At 48.5% G+C, this 21,562-nt stretch overlaps 1 protein-coding gene across 10 annotated transcripts in view; it reads left to right on the top strand.

Annotated features, from left to right (window-relative positions):
- Nucleotides 1-386: 386 nt before the first annotated feature.
- LOC311585346 (zinc finger protein Pegasus-like) overlaps nt 387-21,562 on the top strand; it is a 139,771-nt gene continuing 118,595 nt past the window's right edge. For 5 of the 10 annotated variants that reach the window (XM_084760434.1, XM_084760436.1, XM_084760438.1 and 2 more), the window contains exons 1-2: nt 387-1,595; nt 5,860-5,958. In XM_084760434.1, the coding sequence (XP_084616560.1) occupies nt 1,036-1,595; nt 5,860-5,958 (659 nt within the window). In that variant the 5' untranslated portion in view covers nt 387-1,035. The other 5 variants (XM_084760431.1, XM_084760440.1, XM_084760433.1 and 2 more) reach the window with 5 other exon arrangements.

Consider the following 21,562-nt stretch of genomic DNA (forward strand, 5'->3'; position numbering starts at 1 on the left):
CTCCAGGCCCCCACCCCGATTTTCATCTCTCCACATCAGTGACCAGGTGGCCCAGCCCTACTGATGTCCGTCGTGGGCAGTACTTTGCTCCGAATCAAGAATCCAGACTCTGGGATGCCAGGGGCCAGTGGATGGAGAGAGGGCTAAACGTTCCAGGATGGAAACATGAATATAGTTAAGTTACAACCAAGTGCAGTTTGCACATCTGTTATCGGTGCCCATGGAGCTACCTGTCGCCCCTGCGCGTGTCTTGCATGTGGCCTGTGACACACGTTGGTGCTTGGACGCATGGGTGAAAGCACGCAGCATACTTCTCCCCACCCCCCTTTTACGTCATCTCTCTTACTCTCGCGAGACTTGGGTTAAGCCCAAGCTGTGAAGAGAAGTGGTGGACAAACATGGCGGGTGGAAGCCGAGGCAAGCAAGGCCGACCTTTCCGGCCTTTGTAGTTCCTCTGTGTGCCTCAGGAGGATCTCTAGGCTCCCGGAAGCTTTCGTAGGCGTTGAGGTGGCAAGAGAAAGGTGAAGTAAGTGGCTTGGGGCGGAAAGCCCCGAGCAGAGGCAGCCGGAAGTAGACCCGAGAAGAGGTCAGGAGGAGATGGGAGAGAAGAGGACTTCCTGCAGTGCTTTAGGGAGTTCCTGAGCACGCAGACCTGTGGGCCCCCTGGGGATGCCCTGCACCAGAACTGGGTGCTGATGCTGCACGACTTTGGGAGGGTGGTGGACAGAAAGTTGCAGTGCCCATACTGCAGCTATTCTGCCCAGGGGACAGCGCGGCTGGCGGAGCCCACGCGAATCCACACGGGCGAGAAGCCGCACAGGTGCCACTTCTGCCCTTTTGCCTCCCTTACGAGCGATACCTTGAAGCCCATATGCGGTCCCACACCGGAGAAAAGCCGTACAAATGTGAGCTGTGTGCCTATCACTGCAATTCCGGAAGCAACCTGTCCCTCCATCGAAGGCACAAGCATACTTTGTTGCCGCCGACCCACCCCGGGGCCTCCTTAAGGAGCATGACCATGTTGGCAAGTGAAAGATGCTCATCTCCTTAGGCCCACCTTCCATGGTCATTCAGAAGCCAGACTGCCTGAGTGATTTTACACACAAGATCCCAAATGTTGAGCATGACTTCTATGACAGTGTGGGTAGGACTTCGGTTTGTGGACTGCAGAGGGACCCGCAAGAACCGTTGTACGTGGGTAATCCTTTGAATCAGCTGTCTGCTCAAGTAGGACACTTGTCCAACTTGCCGTCTGAAAACCACAGCCCCACCTCTGCTGCTGAAGACTCCAACTTAGAAGAAAAGCCTTTCAGGATTCCACAGCCCTTTGCCCGAGGCAGGTTCCCTTGGAGCTCCCCCGAAGGCCTTAAGCCTCCTCCTCCACCATTAGTTTGTCAGAGGGACTGCAGTCCACTGGCAGGGCCCAGCGGCCAGCCAGCTGACTACACCAGCACCCCAATCCTTGGGAGCAGCCAGCCCAGCACTCCAGCCCTAACCTTGCCATTGCAGGACCTTCTGCTCCTTTACTGCTGCCAGCACTGTGACACATACTTCGTAGACAATGTCCTTGACACTGTTCATACGGGATGCCATGGGTATGACAATCCTTTTCAGTGTAACATATGTAGATACAGTTGTGAAAACAAGTATATTACGCCTGCCATTTTCCAAGAGGCCAACATAGCTAGAGCTGAGACCAACAAATCTTATCTTCACCCCGTTTAGCCCTTTGGGGTGTTTGTAGTTTGGTTTTGGGTTTGACTACCCCCTGGTAAGGCTTTTTCATTATAGTTGGTAGAAACGCCCTCCATGCCCCTTCCCCTCCCTCTTTTTATAGAATTTGATCTGGTCAGGGCCAGACACTAGATACTTACCTTTTTTTTCCCTTTCAGTAAGTCATGTGAGGATTGAAGTCCACCCACAACTTTACCAGGTGTTCAGTTAAATTTCCCCAGTTTATGGCCCTTTAGGCTGTAAGGATTGTCCACCATTGTTCTTGGTAATTCTAATATTCACTGGGTTTACATATTATTTCTGTTGTATCTCAAAATAGTAATTTCCCCCTATAAATTGGTTACACCCCATTTCTATGCTGGTGTCAACTGTGAAGTCGCCTGTAGTTGAAGTATTGTCTAATTCCTGTACTTAAATTGGACTAGTAGTTTCATTTCAAGTGGAGATAGTAAGGCTGTCTCAGTGTAGTGAGTGTTTGTTTTTCTACAAAGGGAACATGAAACAGTTTTTGAGGCTGTAAGAATGGGTGAAAGTTCCGAGAAGACTGGAATGGGGCCAAGACTCCCTTAACCTTCGTCGTGTGTTCACTGTGTAAAATGCCTGTGGAGTCGGTGTCTAACTCAGATGTGTTAGCAGCCCACCGAGCTGTGGATGTTTGAAGTTTATTTCCTAAATCCAGAGGAATAGGCGGTGGATACCTTCTGCTATTTCAGCTGCCCCATTAAATTCTCCATTGCGACATGACCATGTTAGTTGCGATTGGAACTGTAATAGGACTCTGGTCTTGCTATGAAAAACTAGAGCTCCAGGGAAAGTCGTCCATTTTGAATTGCAGCCATGCCCTAGCCCTTCTACACAGTGAGTCCACCAGTGCCTGGGCTCGGAATTAGGTTCGTGGGGCTGTGTGGCATGCGTCCTCACTGCTGTCACATAGGGCTGTGTGGCATGCTTCATCACTGCTGCCACGTTTGTGTGACTTTGAGACAGCAGCCACAGAAGCTTCATGCAGGCTTATAGGAAAATGCGATTTTCTGCTTTCTGTGAGAACTAAGCACCTTCCTGGCTGTCTTCTGAACTGTTCTAAGGCTGAGCTGACTCCCTTCCTCAGCGCTCCTCTTCTGGCCTCTAGGAGCGCTCCTGGCAAACTGAAGTTCAGGCAGAGCGCCATGCCTGCACAAGCTCTCCTTCATTACACCGGTGGGTGACAAGGGCCATGTTGCTCCTGTCCCGCACTCCCCACCCTGACAGTGGAGGCTGCCTAGCGTGCCACATCCTGTACGCTCTCCTGTCTTGTAGTAGCAGTGGGGCTTATTCTGGGGAGGTGCCCATAGAGGCTATGAGGTGGAAGGCCTGCCTCATACTCCGCACACCACCTTTATATAGGGAGCCATCAACTGGAAGTACCTCACAGTAGGTGCCTGCTGCCTTATTTCTTTCACCTCCTGTCAGACCTAGACTAGGGGTGGGTTCTTTGTGCTCTCTCGTCTGCCTCTTGTGGGCGTCTGTGAGTGCTATCTGTGCCTGTTCTATTCATGCCCTTTCTGACAGAGGCTTGACCCATTCAAGCACCTTTGACTCCAGGGCGCACATCAAGCTCTCCAGTGGGCACTGTGGAGGTAATAGTACTGGTTTCTTTAGAATTTTTCTTGAATTTATAGCAGATACTATGGGACTGAATGGTGTCTCCCCCAAATTCATATGTTGAAATGCCCTGAGCTTGTGGACCTGACTGTATTAGGACATAAAGTCTTTAAAGGAGTAAGTAGAAAAAGGCTCAGGGGTGAATGACATCCCTGTGAGAGGAGAGTCAGACACAGGTCTACACGGAGGGATGGCCAGGGAGGCAGAGGAGAGGCTGTGTAGATGACCGAGCCACGGACACAGGTCTCCACGGAGGGATGGCCAAGGAGGCAGAGGAGAGGCTGTGTAGGTGACCGAGCCACGTACAGGAAAGAGAAATCATTGTCAAAGTAGAAATCTATATGGGCTTGATATTTTGAATATATGTGAAATTTAAATAGTACTGCAGCAAGAAAATAATATAATTTAAAAGATAGGATGTCTTCCGAAATCAACACATAGGGCTAGGAGTGTAGCTCAGTGGTAGAGGGTGGAGTTTCCATTTGTGAGTCTCTGGGTTCAATCAATGAAGAAGGAAGAGAGAGGGGAGACACAGGAAGGGGTACAGTGTGAATGGTTAATATGTATACAATTTGTAACATCTTTAATCATTATGAAAATTAGAATGAAACCCACATATTAAAGGTAATTGTTGGTAACGATGTAATAACGAAGGACCTGCAGTACAGTTGTTGGCTGGGTACAAATTGGCATAGTAGTTCTGAAGAGTGGTGTGGTCTTTCGAGAGGTTAAAAATGAAGCTGAAAAGCTGGGTGCAGTGGCGCACATCTGTAATCCCAGCACTTGGGGGGGCAGAGGTGGGAGGATCTCTGTGACTCTGAGGCCAGCCTGGTCCACAGAGCAAGTCCAGGACAGCCAAGGTTAACAAAGAGAAACCCTGTCTTGAAAAACAAAACAAAAAAAGATTCAGCCATTGCATTCCTGAGTGTGTACCCTAAAGAAATGAAATTTGTGTGTTGAGGAGCTATCTGTATTCTAATAATAGCCAAGATACAGAAACTAACCTTTGTCTATGGATGGAGCAGTGGGTGAAGGAAATGGATGCAGTGTAATTCCTATACTCCTGGGAGACACAGTTCTGAATGTGACAGTCAAGGCACAGAAGGACACATGCTGCAGGATGTGTTGTGTTAGCCTGCTTTACTTTGCTACTGTGGTTGACACAGTGACTGAAGGCAGCTGAGGGGAGGACAGGGCTTCTCTCACCTCACGCTTCTGGGCCACAGTCCATTGCTGAAGGAGGTCAAGCCATGAACATCAGCAGGGCAGGAACTTGAACTTGAGGTAGAACCAATGAAGGAATGCTGTTGGCTGGCCCCATCACTGCCTTACCCCAGCTAGCATTTTGATACAGCCCAGGCCCTCCTGCCTCAGGATGGCACTGTCCACAGTGGGCCAGGCTCTCCACTCGTCCACCAAGACAGTCTCTCACAGACATGGCCACAGCCAGTCTGATCAGGCTGAGTCTCCAATTGAGAGCCCTTCTTCCCTGGTGACTTTAGGTTGTGTGAAGTTGAAAATGAAAGTGGTACTTTATAGATGAAGTGTAATGGTGGTTTCTGAGGCTAGGTGTTGGAGGAAAAGAGTTAAATTTTCAATTAAGTAGGATCAGAAGGTTACCCTAGATACCTAATGTCTGATGACTTGACTGACACTGCATTGAATGCATGAAGTTGTTTTTAAGTAGATACAATGTTCTTGCCAATCACACACACACATATATAACTGTAAGCTGATGGATGTGTAATCATCTTATTGCCATAACAATCTCACAGTCTATACATCTATTAAAGCAACACAATGTACACTGTAAGTGTATGTAATTTTATTCATAAGCTCTAATTCAAAAAGCTGGAAAAATATGTCTTTATCTGGTTCTTTTTATGGAATCTGTTTTCTGTTACTGGTGTTCTTGGGGATGCTGTGGTGTATCTAGGCATACATTTCTTACTTATCCTTGTCATAAGGGAGAGGTCAGTGTCCACGGGTCAGATGCTGCACTGGTCTCTGCATCTTAGGGATGATGAGGAGCCTGTGAGAAAGAAACACGCAGCTGTGTATTATGGCCACTGTCTCGTAGGCTGTGATGACAGGTGGGAGCACGGAGTCCTCTTGGATCTGGCAGACTAACTGGTCTCCTCTGGAGGAGCGGTATCGGGAGCGCAGGCTTGGTGTCTATACTCCCAACCTGGTCACACACAGAAGAAGTTGTGTCAACACTAGAAACCAGGAACCCATGCTTAAGTCTCAGCTCCATCCCTGCTACCACAGCTACTCTGGCCATGCCCAGTTGTACTGGAACTGGAGCAGCCAGGCACAGGGAGTAGCTGATGTTGACTGGCTGAGCCAGTTGCTGTCATACTGATGGTCCTGTAGTGGGTATCTACATGTAATATGGAATCTGGACACTTGGCGCCCACCCCTACATGCAGTCCACAGATTTTCAAACATCTGTGAGTGATCTTTCAATCTTTCTCTTCCTAGATCCCTGGGCTTCCCCGACCTGTTCACCAGCGGCCATGACTCTATGCACATACTTGCCGTGTTTTACCCTCCCATCCAAGAGCCAAAATGGATGAAAAGGTAAGCTGTTGAAAGCTCTGTCTGCTGAGATAATTGCTCTTTAGTGTCTTTTGGGGTCATGCTGCAGTAGATCTTCAGCCAGTAGCAGTTCATTTTATCTTTCACTCTATAGTGAGCAACCACAGTTATGAAGTAAGCTTGGGTCGTCTCCTCTGTCAGATTGTTGTAAGGCTCGCCACTGCATGAAAGGGCTTCAAGGATGGACAGCATAGGTCTGGGCCACCTGACTTGGTAGCTTGCTGTGACCTTCAGCCCTGTTAATAATGACTGTAAGTTAACCACTCCTGTCCTCCTTTGGGTTTTGGTTGGGACAAGGCAGTTCTGGATATATCGTAGTTGAGGTACTGTAGCCCAGTGTATGCACACATGTGTGCACATAGGTCTCCCGCAGTGGCTCTCCACCATATACACTGACCCCAGTTGCTTGCTGACCAGGCTAATCCAGCTAGCCCTCTTGATCCCGGGATCCCCTGTTTCTGCTCCCTTCTTGCACGTGGGCCGCAGCACCGTCCTCACATCTCCATTGTGCTGGGCTTATAAATCCAGGCCTCAGGTCTGCACTGCAAGCACTTTCCCTGGGAGTTGTCTCCAAGCCCCACGCGTTCTTCTTAGTAGGGGTATAGAAAATGGTAATTTGCCCTTTACTTTGGAAAACGAATGACCTATCTTCTTTGGGTCACTGATTCTCAAGTCTTTGCTTAAAAAGGAAAAGATCAGACTACAAAAAGTATTTCCTAAGGTGCAGAGTTCAATTAGTTTTCCAAGATATAGATTCCTTTGAATAATTTTTGTGTGAGTAGGACACACAGGTGTATGAACATATAGAAATCCTTTATTTTGTGCGATGAATATGATAAGTAATGAACATCACAGAACACACAGTTCTCCTTGCTCTGGCGTGTCTCTGGGTCTTCTTGTTTCTTGCAAATGCTCTGACGTGCACATAACTTCGTCTGTCCTCCAGTGCCCTAGCCTCTCCTTGTCCCTGCCTGACTAACATGACTTCATTGATACGCTGGACCGATGCAATTTATTGTCCATTTTTATTGTACCGTGACCCCTGGAATTATGAGTTCTCATCCTCACAGGCAGGAAACAGTTTGTTGTGATGCATTTTTGGCTTGCAGTGCACTCTGATAAAGATGCATCATCTTCAACTGGTCTTACTCTGTGGCTGAGTGTGGCATAGGCCAGTGTGATCCATTGTATCTGCCTAATTTATGTCAAGTCCAAAGTGGTATGTTCACTGAGAAATGGTGGGGACCATTAGCCCCGCATCCTTCAGGTGTTTAAAGATGGCACCGGTCTCCACCCCTCCCGAGCTGTGTAGCATTCCCCACACACGTACTCTAGACAGCTTTCCACAAATGTGTCTGGAGGATCATCTCCTGAGTGCTGGATTGGCAGTTAGACCAACCAGCACACCATCTGTTCCAGCTGCACATTCTGCACAGTGAGGCCTGGCTGAGACTGTGGGCTCAGGTGACATCTGTTACCTAACTGAGGGCCAGGGAGCCCCTGGTTACCTACTACATATGCGCCACTCCAGTAAGGGGATTCTATGGATGCACACCCAGCCTGAGCTCTCTGGACACACACCCAGCATTTCTAAGTGTTTGCAGATTCTGCATCTTCAGTGTGTTGTTGCTGAGATAAATGACCACAAGGAGTTCCAGCATCATTACTGTACTGCTTTGCTGAGGACCTGACCTCTCTTTCAATTAGTGAGTTTCTGTGTCAGAACACCATCCCAGGCAATGAGATTTATCTTACCTCCGTCTTCTATCATCTAACACAACACTCCTGGCATTTCACCTTTGTGTGGCTGTAATTCTCTTCAAAGTTCTAAGAGTCACTCTACCTCCATGGTCAAGGCACCCCTCAAGCCCCTGCAGGATGGCAGGTCATTGCTCACATCAAACATGCTCCAGTTTTGTATTTTGTCCTCCGTGACCTGTTGCCCGGCTCCCGTGGTGCAGGCACTCCTGGTCTGGCTGGTACATATTGTCCTGGTCCCTGTCTTATCTCTATCTACCAAGCAGCCCTGGCATGTGTTACTTGTATGTGGGTGTCATTCTCTGGCAGGAGTGGGAGGTAGTGTTGGTCAATCCATGGGTGACTCGTGTTGTCCCTCAGTGCGGACACTCAACAAACACAGGCTTCAAAGTCGTGAGAGCATTAATTCTGATGTTCTGTTCCCCTTTAAGTTGCAGAGCTGTACTCATTCCACCGAAGTTCCTGGCACTGTTGTGGGAAGAGCTCTGTTCCCGACCCTTACCTGTAGCATCTCCATTGTCCTGATGCTGCAGATGAGGAGGCTCTTGGGTGCCATGGGAAGAGACTGTCCGCCTCCCACGCTTAGCTCTCGGGCCTCACATGGCCCTTCCTCTAACACATCAGTAACCAGCGGAGAGCCACCAGATACCACTGTGCTCATAGTTGGTGCCTTCTCTGAGTTTCAGAAAGCCTCGGGTGTCACACCCACCAGGGCTTCTCTCCCCATCACATCTTCTCCTGCACTCTGGGCAGTCGTGCTCGGCCTGCCGTGGAAAGGCACTCGATTTCAGCCCTACTGATCCATACCACAGTCTGTTTCCTCCCTCCGTCCTGGTGTCATCTCTACGAGGACAAGAGTTGGAGGTATGGACTCTGTGGGTTTTCTGTGGAGTGACCGAGCACCTCAGCTGACAGCGGACCACACTGAAGTCAGAGTCTGGGAGATGGGAGAGAGTCTGGCGTGCTGGGAGATGCTCTCTGGCTCCTTGCCTTGGGAAATGGAGGTGGGCCGCCTTCTCCGTTATTTTCCTCTCTCTCCCTTCCTGTCTCCTGGTGGGGCATATCCTCTTGGTTGGAACAATTGTGCCCCGAAGTCAAAGTGACAAAACCTAGCTGCCTTGGCGGGCTCACTCTTGCTGGTGTCTGAGTCTGTCACCAGTGACTTTTGCACTGTTTGTAAGAAGCAGGGTCAGGCACACCACTTCTTGGTGAAGAGCTCTGCTGCTGGTGGAGGCGAGCAGGGATGTCCAGTACTGCTGCCCTCTCCCCAGGTCTGCCACTGAGATTTATGGATACACACACGTGCACGTGCACACGCGCGCGCACGCGCACACACACACACACACACACACACACACACACACACACACACACCTTCCCCTCAGTGCGTTCTTCACCCCTAAGAGGCCAGCGAGGAGCAGATGGTTCCTCTTGCTCATCTCAGGAAGCTTTGCATCCCATACGTCAGGCTCCACCAGGCTGTGATTTCTTTACCAAATAACTGTGTCGTCAGCTTGAACCCTTTAAAGAGCCCTGTGTCCAGCTGTCTTCATTCCTGTGTGCTGTGTCTCCTCAGTCAGCTACCCTTCCTGCTCCCTTAGCTTGCCTACTCGGCACGGGTGTTAGCCTCAGCTCCCCCTAGTGGTGAACGAGGCAAAACATGCACTGGCACAAGGGTCACAAAAGCTGCAGCTCAGATACAGCTGAACAGATACAACTTCAGGGAGAGATGGAGAAGACTCGTCAGTCAGAGGTGTTAAACTGTTGTTTTAACCACTACAGAGCATCCATCCAGAAACTGAGAGACATTTTCCTGTTATTATGCACAGAAATATAATTGATGAAAAACAACTGAACAATTCTCATTGTTTTTGAATTGTGACATAAATGAAGTTGGATACTATAAAATACACTGGTCACAGCAACTGCCCATCGAGAGAAATTAGCCTCTGTAACCGGGAGGTCTCTGAGGCTTAGTCACGTCTTACAAAGAGTGGGGTGAACTGTTAGGGCGCAAAAGAGGCTCTTCCTACAACTAGCGTTTCATGTGGCCCGGGGCTGATGTCACATGTTCACTCTATAATTATAAATTCTTTATCTATAAGCTTAAGTCCAAGCCATTAGGGAGAGGGTGCAAACAGTGGGGCCAGGACAGTGGGGCAGAGTCACAGCTATTTGAAGTTATATTTTCTGAGTTCATAGGGAGACTTCTGTTCCAGGAGTGGCTGTAGTGCAGGTTGGGGGCCAAAACACACCTTCCTTCTATATTTCCTGCAGCAGATGGGGACATCTCAGCATATCCCAGCAGCATCCCCGGCAGGAGCTTGCTTCACAGGAATTCCAAGACAGAGCACATGAGAGGCTTACCTAGCTGTTCTGTGCCCATCCGACCAGCACGTGTGGGCTCTGGCACATGAGTGTGCACCCAGGTGCTCTCCTCATCCAGAGTGCACCCCAAGGTGAAACCACGAGCTTCTGGGACAGAGGGCTAGATGGCTTCATACTTTGGATCCACTGTGATCATACATGAAACCCTGATGGGCTGTCACTGCTACATGGTCCCTAAGTGCACACTCCTGTCCTGAATCGTAGTTTGGTTGCATAGTTTCATCTTGTCTTTCAGAACTTGAAGCCCAATTGTGTGCCAATGAACTGGCATCCGATGGCCTCGGTTTCCATGGTAAAGATGAGACTGTCATCTACTGCCTTAACGGTGCCCACTTCACCAGCTTCTGCACAACTCAGGCCAGAGATAGGCAGGTTTCTGTGAGAATCTCCTCTCACGTGGCTTAAGTATCTTAAAACTATCAACTTTATACAGGGGCAGCAGCAAATAGATGCAGGCTTCATGGCCTTGACTCTTTCTGTCAGTATACCATGCATTGTTCTCATGGTGGCCAGAGATAATAAAAAAGAAAAAGAAGAATTTGCACCAGGACTGAAAACTACTGTCAGTTTTATGAATACTCTGAGGGGCTGGAGCGTGGACTGAGAATGTTAACCGGCAGCTTGAACTGTTACCGAGGGACAGAAAACTACTCCATCCTAGAGCAGCCTATTGATGCCAGGCTGCCCTCTGCAGCAGCCCCGACACCCAGGCTGCCTCTGCTACATGAGTTTCTTAGAGTGGCTTTGGAAAAGAACTAGTTGTCTCAGAGCAAAACCCAAATGTTGGGTTGGTTTCCAAGGGCAGGATATTCTAAGTGATGCCAGCGCCTAAACCACTTAAAAATCAACTTAAGTGCACACAGTAAAACTGCGAACGGTTCACCTCTTGTTCCCAGTCCGGCTCCAGTTTCACCCATCTGGAGTGGAAGAGGAGACTGCGGCATCCCTGGAAGACTGTAAGTGCAGGGGATGGGTCAGCTGCGCCCTGTTACCCAGAGCCCTCTGCTGATGGAGCCCGATGGCAGCAGACTCTCTGCACTTCACATTGGGAACTGCTGTGGGAAAGCTTGTGCTGGGTCCTCTGCCTGGAATAAATGTTCTGGAAAAGACATCTGCGGAAGGAAGGAAGAAGTAGGTTTGGAGCGCAGCTGTCGCTGAGCTTAAGGATGGTTTGAAGAAATGTGAGAGTTGACAAATATAAAATCATAGCACAGGCACGGCTGTGTTGGACAGTTGCACCTTTAAGGGTGTGGTAAAGATCTGGTCATCCTGAGAAGCTGCTATAGCAGACACCACCACACACAGACCGTGCCAGAGCGCATGTGCTCAGCCCTCGGGTTGTAGATCTTTACACGGCAGCTTCCCCGGCTTACAGCAAGGGGCAGCTAAGATTTGCCTTGGGAAGAGCAAACTAAGGGCTGGAGGGCTGTTCTTGTGAGCCACAGAGAGCAGCACTGTGCCTCTGGGCTGCCCAGTCTGCAATTGGCCCTTCACCTCAGTGTTCGTGTTCAGAATTTCACACAGACAACTTTTCTAGCCAGAAGTACTTCCCAACTCAGGTAAAACCTGCTTGCGTGTGAATACTTGATCATTTAAAAGAGGTCCCTGTGCTGACCTACACCAGGAGATGGTAAATCAGTGCTCCATTATGTTTGGTTATATTAATGTTCCATGATATTTCATTTTTCCTCATATTTTTGGTTGCTTATGAAGCAACACTTCTTAGATTTCATTGCAAGTGGGAAGTTGGCATGGAAACTCTCTATCCAATGATTCCTGTATACATTTGAGGACAATTCTTTTTATTTTATTTTTTATTTTTGAAAAATGTTACAGGAGGTGATAAAAATAGGAAATTTCAGGTTTCAAATGTTTTATTGCATTCTAGTGGCATAATAACAGTTTCATTAAAAATAAGTCCACAGTACAATGTGGACATTGTGAGGCACTTAGAGTGCTTGCCCCAGCTTTCTCTGCAGGGCCCTGCTCAGGGCCCTGTGCTGCTTTGTAGTCCATATTTCATGTCTGTTGGCGTTGTAAGGGATTCGGTTACCACTCTCTAGCATGGGATCAGACGGGCAAAGGAGCTGCCAGTTGGACGTCCGTGGAGGAAGGAGGCCCGGGAAACTCCCTAGCTGAGATGCCAGGGAGTTGTACCAAGGTGCTGGAGTCAGCTTCCCCAGTGGGAAGGGTAGACACTCGCTCTGGGGACAGCTCGTCTCGGTAGTGTCCTGTTTGGAAGGGAAAGTGGTGAGGGTAAAGGTGACCCTTTCTCCTCTGAGTGTGAAAAATGGCTTTCCCAGGTGATGAGCGTGAGAGCATGGGAAGAGGCCTCTGGGCCAGAAGGGTTTGGTCAGCCGCTCTCCTTTCCAGCCCCCTCACCGATGCTCCTATGCAGGGCTGAGCTCTGTGTCAGCTCGGTTTCCAGCCCGTGACTCACTAGAGCACTGTTCCTACCGCACAACAATTGGCCTCACAGAAGGAAGGCAGTCGGCCGAGTGGGAGGATGGATGGAGCCGAGGAGACAGAACTAGTCCTGTTCTCTCAGGCCCTTGGTCTCCTCTGCTGTGAAGTGGAGGCTATGGTCCTGATCATACGGGTTCTGAGGAGTTGGGAGTGTGTGATCAAGATGTCAGAGCCTCTCCTGACAAAGAACAAAAGCTGATTTTGCCAGTCCTTGTATCAGTCTTGCCCAACCCATCTGTTACCTGGGTGCTATGATGTCTACTTCCCAGGAAGGAAAGAGAACTTGAGAGAATGTAAGAAACGCACATAAGTAAGAGTGCTGACCCCTGCTGTCTACCCACGTCCAGTCCAGTCTCCTTCTCAGAGGTGGATGGTCTCAGCCTCCTTTGACCCGCCAGTGCCTTATGCGAGTATCCTTTGTCTTAATTAGGGTTTTTATTGCTGTGAAGAGGCTCCATGAGCACAGCAACTCTTAAAAGCATAAACTGGGGCCTGCCTATGGGTTTAGTCTGCTGCCACCATGGTGGGAAACATGGCGGTGTGCAGGCAGACATGGTGCTGCAGAAGGAGCTGAGAGTTGCACATCTGTGTCTGCAGCTAACAGGACGAATGAGTGACACTGGACCTGGCTTGAACACCTCAATGCCCACCCCCAGTGACACACTTCCCCCAACAAGGCCACACCTCCTAATATGCTATTCTCTGGTAACCAAGTGCTCAAACCTATGAGCCTATGGGGGTGTTCCTACTCAGGCACCACATTCCACTCCCCAGCCCTCACACACTTACAGAAACAGCAGAATGCAGAAATGCATCCAACTTCAAAAGTCCCCGTAGTCTACACAGTCTCAACACTGTTCCAAAGTCCAAAGTCTCTCCTGGGTCTCACGGCAGTCTCTTAACTGTCTCCACCTGTATAATGAGGATGAACAAGCAGATCTCACTCTAACATCCAGTGGCACAGGATATGCATCGCCAGAAGGGGACATGGTGAGGAAATACTGGACCAAAGCAAGACCAAAGCCCAGCAGGGCAAACTCTAAACATGTCCCTGCTTGAGGTCAAAGCCTCTTCATATTTCTGGCTCCCTTCAGCTCTGCTGCCGGCAGCTTCTCTCTCTCTCTCTCTCTCTCTCTCTCTCTCTCTCTCTCTCTCTCTCTCTCTCTCGGGCTGTTCCGCTCTGTTGGCAGCTGTCCTGGGCACGTATCTCAGGACTCCGGCATCTCCAGCATCGAGAGGTCTGCAAGGCAATGCAGGCTTCTTCTTCACAGCTTCAGACAAAGGCTTCTCTGGGCCTCCACAGAGGGTGGCTTTCCGATGTCCCATAACCCCTTTGTGGTGTCCTTGACTTTGAAGTAATAATCACATGGGTGAAGCTGCTTGCTCGGGCTAGAATATGGCCCCCTCAAATAAATACATTTCCACCAGCTTTCTGTTTTTGTTTTTTTAAGACATGGTTTCTCTGTGTAGCCCTGGCCGTCCTGGACTCGCTTTGTAGACCAGACTGGCCTTGAATTTACAGAGACCCACCAGCCTCTGTGTCCCTAGAACTGGGATGAAAGACATGCACCACCAAGCTTTTCTTTAATTCCTTTTCACATGTGGGAGCTTAGCTGGGTGGGGTCTTGCCCAGGGATTACCACTCTGTTTATTCTGTTCCAGATCAGGCTGTTCTTTACACTTCCCCCCAGTGCTCCGTTCCTCCTCACACTGTACATTTTGGACTTTTCCTTGCCCAGTTTGATCTTTTTCATTCTAGAGCTCTGTAAGTGTCCACTAATAATCCAGTACCAGCTAACACTAGAGTAACTCCGGAACTCTTCCATTAGCCCCAGGCAGATTTTTTTTTTTTTGGACAAGGGCAGAAAGCAGCCACATTCTTGCCCAAAATATCACAAGAACAGTCTCTAGGCCACATACTGACATTCCTCTCTTCTGAGACCTCTTGAGTCAGGCCCCCATAGTTCAAGTCACCCTCAGCACCACTGTCTATCATGTTCCTACTAGGACGGCCCCATAAGCCCCACTTAAAGCATTCCACGCTTCCTAATCCAAAGTCCCAAAGTCCACATTCCTCCAAACAAAAGCCTGGCCAGGCCCATCACAGTCATACCCCAGACTCTGCCACCAACTTCTGTCTTAGTTGGGATTTCATTGCTACGAAGAGACACCATGACCAAGGAAACTCTTTATCAAAGAAAACATTTACTTGGGGTTGGCTTACAGTTTCACAGGTTTAGTCCTTTATCGTCGTGGTGGGAAGTGTGGCCAAGGGTTTTACATCCACATCCACAGGCAACAGGAAGAGAGAGACATTGGACCTGGGTCGAGATTTGAAACCCCAAAGTTCATCCCCAGTGACACACTTCCTCCACTCTGTGCTGATCAAGCATTCAAGCCTATGAGCTTTGGTGGCCATTCCTACTCAGGCACCATGCCTTAAGGCCTTCTTCCTTCCCAGGGATGGTCGAGCAGAATGTGGCAGGGATGCTGGGAGAGTCTGATAACCCTGTAAGGGACCGAAGTCCTCTTAGTTCATCTTACTTTACTTTATTCTTTGTAGTAATGAGAGTGACCCCAGCACACACGTCTTAGGCAAGTGCCCCAAGTGCTGAGCTCTGTCCCTAGGCCTCTTCCTCCTTTTGATTTTTGGGACAGTCTTTTTAAGTTGCCTTTGCTTGCCTTGAACTCTTCTGCACACCTGAAAGGACCTGAACCTATGATTTCCCTGCCTCTTAAGTAGCCGAGGGGACATCCTGCACAGGTCAGGTGCTGTCCCTGAAAACTGGGCAGAGAACAACCATGTTAGTTACAGCCCCAGTTGGGAGTCTCCAGAAAAACGCAGCCAACAGGAGGCCAGCCTGTGTTTTTATACCCGTGAAGGAAGATTGAATGGGGCACTGGCTCATGCTATAGGGAAGGAGATGTCCCCTGCCCACCATGTGCAACCCGAGCAACAGTGAGAGCTGTGTGACCTGTGCCACTTCTGGAAGCTTGACGACAAGAGAGCCATCAGAAGGTGTGAATCCAGGTCCAAGTCCGGAGGAAGATGAGATGCCTCACCCCAAAGTTAGAGGGGAACAAGATGGGCTGTTTGCCATTCCCCTGCCTCTGCTGTCTCCAGATTCCCCAACAATCAAATGGTGCCCACACACATGGACTAGTGCCACTTGCATCACTGAGCCCTCATGTGCAAGCATGAGCGTACTCCGGAAAGACCTCAGCCACACCCAGGAAGTGCAGTCCCGTAACCTGTCATGATAACACTGTGCAGAATCGATGGCCACAGCTATTTTTTGTGATTTTGTAATCTGAGTGTGAGCCCCATTCACGCAGAGCAGAAGTCAGGAGTGTAAGGGCTTGTGAGAGGAGAGGAACTGGTGCTCCCAGGCCAGCTTGATCTGCCCTCCCCTGGAGATGTGAAGCAGGACCCGCCAGTGCTGCCTCTCTGCTCCTTTCTTGATGTGCCCACGCTCAGTGTTGCTCACTGTGCGTCAAGAGCCGTGCTAACCTCCGAAATGCAGAGGCCACTGAAAGCCGGCCACAGCTGTCCTACATAGCTTGTCCCTTGAGTCTTCTCCTGCACTGCCCCATTTCTGCTGTGCATAGATCTCACTGCTCACACCCAGCCATCTTGAACACTCTGCAAGATAGCACGTGTATTCCCGACACTCAGAGGGGCAGTTCACAAGACAAACAGAATGGCCATTCCTTTGTTAAAACTACTGTACTATCAGTATCTCTGGAGTCTTTTAACTTTTCTCCAAATGGAGTTTTTTTTTCTCTCAAATCATTTGAGAAACATTAAAATTTAAAACTACAGTAGAAGCCCAGTCCACGCTCAAAAATTTAATAATATACAAGGCAAGCAGTTATGAAAGGAAAGGTGTGCCTGTGGCCCCAGCTTCATATAAAAAGACTGCGAAGCAATAAGCTCTGAACACTAGTGACGATGGAGGCTGTCCAGCTCCTAATAAAATCTCCCTCCCCTCACGTTGTTTCTTTCCTAGGGCACACAAAAACAAGCACAGTACTATGTTTTGCCCATAGATGCCAAAACTTGTGTTGTTCCTTTCAGCACATCACTCTCCTTTGTTGTGTTTGGGAACAAATGTCCAGATTGGGGGGCGGGGAGGTGTTGGGGTTAGGGGGTAGAGAAAGCAACTGGATGTGAAAAAATGGCTTCACAGGTCTTGCAGTAATTTCATGAAACTATCAGATGATCCCTCGAGTGCATGAACATGGCCTGTGTTTTATCTTTTCCTGTCAGGACCTCTTTTCCTGCACAGTTCTACTCTCAATTAGCATGTGGGCAGTAAAGGGCCTGCCCCTCCCATGAGAATGCCAAAGGGATTTCAGAGATGGGAGCTCACTTGGGGGAAACTCCAAGGAATAGTGCCAGAGCCCAGCCATAGTAAGTCGGTGTTATGGAGTCTAGAGAGATGGCTCAGTGGTTAAGAGCACTGTCTGCTCTTCCAAAGGACCTGAGTTCAATTCCCAGCCACCAAGTGGCAGCTCACAACTGTCTGTAATTCCAGTCTCAATGGCTCTGACACCCTCATGCTGAAATAAAATAAGTCGGTGTTATACGTAGAGCGTCAGAAACCTCCAGAAGCCGGAGCCCAGCAAGCTTAAGGTAGATTGTGTACCCTTCTCCCATCTTTGCCAGGACTCCTCACTGGCCCAGCTTCAGAGTAATCAGAGAGCGAAGGACTCTCCACAAGTGCAGCTTACTTTAGCAGAAACTGGGTGAAGGTTAGGGGTGAGCAAGGAAGGGCAGATGGCCTGCCTGGAACCACAGGATGAGCTGCAAAGGGCAAGGCAAGGTGCAGCTGTTGAGTGATTTGAATTGTGAGGTGTATTGGGATTATACTTTTATGGAAGCTCATGGTCATGAGTTTCCCTCCTTGAATCGTGATTTAAAATGCTCTAGAGCTGGAAACTATTGTCTATTCATTAGTGTGCATGCATGTGTGTGCGAGTGTGCGCATGCATGTCTGTGTGTGTGCATGCATGCATGCATGAGAGAGAGAGAGAGAGAGAGAGAGAGAGAGAGAGAGAGAGAGAGAGAGAGAGAGAGTGTTGAGGCAAAGGGTGTGGAAAGGAGAGGGGGAGACATGGAAAGCCATCAAGCGCTCCAGTCTGAGCCTCTACATAATATACTGGGAATTTGGCTGTGGCCCGGGTGAGGAACTGGGCTGGTGGGTCCTCCACATGGTGCCATTTACCATAGGCATTGCTGTGGGGATGGTTGTCTTGTTTGGCCCAGGCCTTTGGAGAGACACTCTAGAGAGCAGACTGAAGGAAATGGCTGTGGTTCCTCACAGTGAGGTAGTGAAGTCTGGAGTCTGAGGCTTGCAACTAACAAGATTTTGATTGCTGGAGATAGGTGTGGTCTTCACTGATTGTGTCCTGGGGGGAGGTCTCATCTTGTAGCATAGTTGTCTGCATGAAATATGAGATAAATTTCTACCCAGAAACCTTAGGAAAGTGTCTGATACATAAGCATTTATGTAACACAAATTCATGCAGCATCATTCAAGGAATATTTTCATCTGTCTGTCTGTCTGTCTGTCTGTCTGTCTGTCTATCTATCTATCTATCTATCTATCTATCTATCTATCTATCTACTGTTTTTTTGAGACAGGGTCTCTGCCTACATAGCCCTGGTTGTCCTGAAACTCTGTATGTAGATGGGCCTGGCCTGGAAAACTGAATAATGGGATTAATGGCGTGTGTGGACCAGCACACCCAGTTAAGGGATAACTGAGTTATGCTGAGTCATGCTCCAAGGGCTGGATGGCGGCTCAGTGGGTGAAGTGTTTGTGTGCTGATGTGAGGATCTGAATGTGGATCCTCAGAACCCACTGAAGTCAGACACGTTAACACACACCTGCAGTACCAGAGCCTTGTGGTGAGATGGGGGCAGACAGAGGCTCCACAGAACCCTGGCCAGCTAGACTGGGGAATGTGGTGATGACAGTTTTCTTCTCAAACAAGGTGAAAGTGAAGACTTAGGCCTCAGCTTCTCACACACACACACACACACATACACACACACACACACACACACACACACACACACACACACACGCCTGTGCAGAACTTCTTAGGCCAGAGACTCACTAAGATCTTTGTAGGTTACAGCTTTTATTCACACTGAAAACTTCCGGTATGTACGGCGTGTACCTTGGCAGTTGTAAGCTGTCTATGCATGTGGAAGCTTCTCCCTGGGCTCCTGGGACTGCGGACAGAAGGGCGTGTCCATGAAGGGCCTCACACTCTGAGCTGCTCCTGCTGGAACAGGACTGAACACAACTGATACCCTGTTAAAGGAACCGTTTTGACTCTAGAACTCAACCCGTAGGCCCCAACGCCTGTCAAGATGGGGGCAAAGACCTAACCCATCCGAGATTTAGTCTGTAGTTCCAGGATACAGGAAACTTCCTAAATGTACACTAACCTTTGTTGGGGGTTGGTCTGATGCTAACTATTGGCTCCCAAGATCCAGTTGCTGCACATGGTCACCTGTCTTAGCTGTGTAAACCTTTAAAAAAGGCCTCCACCTGGGCAGGCAGAAGGAAGGGATGGAGTGAAAGTTCTCTGGGCTTCCGGGACAGAGAGGATCTTGGGTAGGAGACAAGGACCGGAGGAGGAAGAAGGAGCAGGTTGTCATGGCACAGGAAACAGCCACATGGGACAGGATGAACTCTGAAGTTCAACATGGAAAGAAGTGGCCCAGATGAATAACATTATGGATGGTAAATAGCCCAGATAGACATGATTAAAACAGATGGTGTAGGATGGAGGCTGGGAGATATTGGGAGCTAGTTTAGGGGGTTAATATCTGCCCAGCCACAGGGAAAATAAGTCCTGTTCTAAAATACAACAGGTGTCTGTGTCTTTTATTGACTGATAGAGGGTTAAATAATATTGTGGAAATAATTATAGGCTAATTTTGTAATGAGCATTATTAGATATTACTTACCTACTTCAACAAAACTTGCTTTTTGGCTTCTGTGGTTTGCGACTCACTAACTGCTCTTGTTAACTGAAGTTTATCAACCAGAATGTGGTTTTGTGCATAAAAGACAACGAAAGCAGAGTCTCAGGACCTCGTGACTTGGGCAAGTTAGCCGTGCAGACACCAGCCAGCAATACAGACTTTACTTGGCTTTAAGGGAGTGTGGTGGAATTACCACGCAACAGTCCTTCCAGGAGCATACGTGGCCCGACACTCCTGCACTGGGGACAGAAACAGGCCTGGCCTGTTTAACCTATATGGAAGCTATGCCTGGCTCCTGGTGGCTGGGCTTGGGGGGTAAGTGAGGGTAGTCTTCAGCAGGATGCAGTGAAAGTTGAGAGTTGGCCCAAATATAGAAGCTTTACGGAGGCTTAAAAGTCATTTTTATATTTTTGAGGGGGCAGAGGTCACTCTGACAAGGGCTAGTCTTCTGACTTCATTTAAACATACAGAAAGTCTCCATGGTGCCCTGACAGACAACTATGGTTCTCCCCAACACTTGCTTTTTAAAAAAATGTTTATTTACCTTATGTCTATGAGTGTTTTGCTCACACAGTGTGCATGCCTGGTGCCCTTGGACACCAGAGGAGAGCGCTGGACCCCATGGTTGTGAGCTGCTGTGAGGGTGCTGGAAACCAAGCCTCAGTTCTCTGCAACAGCTGTAAGTGCTCTTAACTACTGAGCATGGGTCTAGCCTACCACGCCTGGGTTTGGCATGGCATTCATCCAGGGTCAAACGTTACAAACATTGTACTTAGTAGGTCTGGACCTCAAGGTTCAGATCTCATATCCTTGGGTTGTATTAACTGATTGCAGGAGAGAAAACTGGGAAAGACAAACGAAGGAAAGAAAACCAGCAAGATTTTCTCATCCTCTTGTCCCAGAACTCAGGAGGGGAGGCGCCAGCTTTTCCTTCCTGGGTTTGTCACGCCAGGTTCTCTCACTTGGCCACTTGCTGAGAGTCCTGTTCTTACCAGGTCTCAGTAAGACAAGAGGAGTACAGGGAAGGACAGATGTTAGTGAAACCGAGTGGGTGCCCACGGGGCTGTTTGCAGGATCAGGCCCAGGGCCCAGCGAGTAAGCAGCAGGAGGAATCTCCATCAGCAGAGTCTGGCCAGGAGTTTGGCTAGAGAAAGAGAGAGGACAAGAGCAGAGAGCTCCAGGAAGGCTGAGTGAGCAGAACCCTCATGGCCAAAACCTACACTGTTCCAACATCAAAACAGGTATCTCGGGAGCATGGGAAGTGATTCCGACGACAAGAGCACAGCACCATAAGCCTTGTCTTAATACATCTATGGAATCCTAACCCTGTACAGCAGAAGACTGTTTACTTAGCCAGTGCCACCCTGGCACTGGTGCTCATCAAGCTTTGCATCGCAAGCCTATGATGCATCCTGTGTGTTTTTACTTCATATTATAGTGGTTTTCTGATAAGCAACACCATTTGTATATTTTTAATAAAATAGTAAAGAAAAATGAAATTTAAAATGTCAGTTTAAAAAAACCCTGAAAAATGTTGCTTGTTGCAGTTTCAAGTCCGCTGTCTAATTTAACAGAAGTCTATGGAGAATAAAGTTATTAATAAGACAATAACAGACAAAGTACAGATTTTCCTTTGTGGTGCTCAGATGACCTACTTTATTCCCAGGGAGAAGAGCCTGTATGCATCAAATAAGCCATGTTGCATTTCTGTTTCATTGGTAAATACTATTTTAAGAAGGTAATTAGTAGATAAATGCAGAATTGGAGTATTTTTTTTAAATGTGGCATTTCCCCAGAATATTTATGAACTCTGCGTACTTAAAATAGGTGCTACAATGAAATGATAAATTATCATGTTATTCTAATGTAATAACATACAGTACTATAATTGCCAAACAAATGAGTCACTAAGATGGCTGTATATCAGGGCTACTTCCTAATGCACAGTCACTGAGATGGCTGTATAAC

Source organism: Acomys minous (genome assembly GCF_964271855.1).
Source record: "Acomys minous genome assembly, chromosome: 15".
Classification (NCBI taxonomy): domain Eukaryota; kingdom Metazoa; phylum Chordata; class Mammalia; order Rodentia; family Muridae; genus Acomys; species Acomys minous.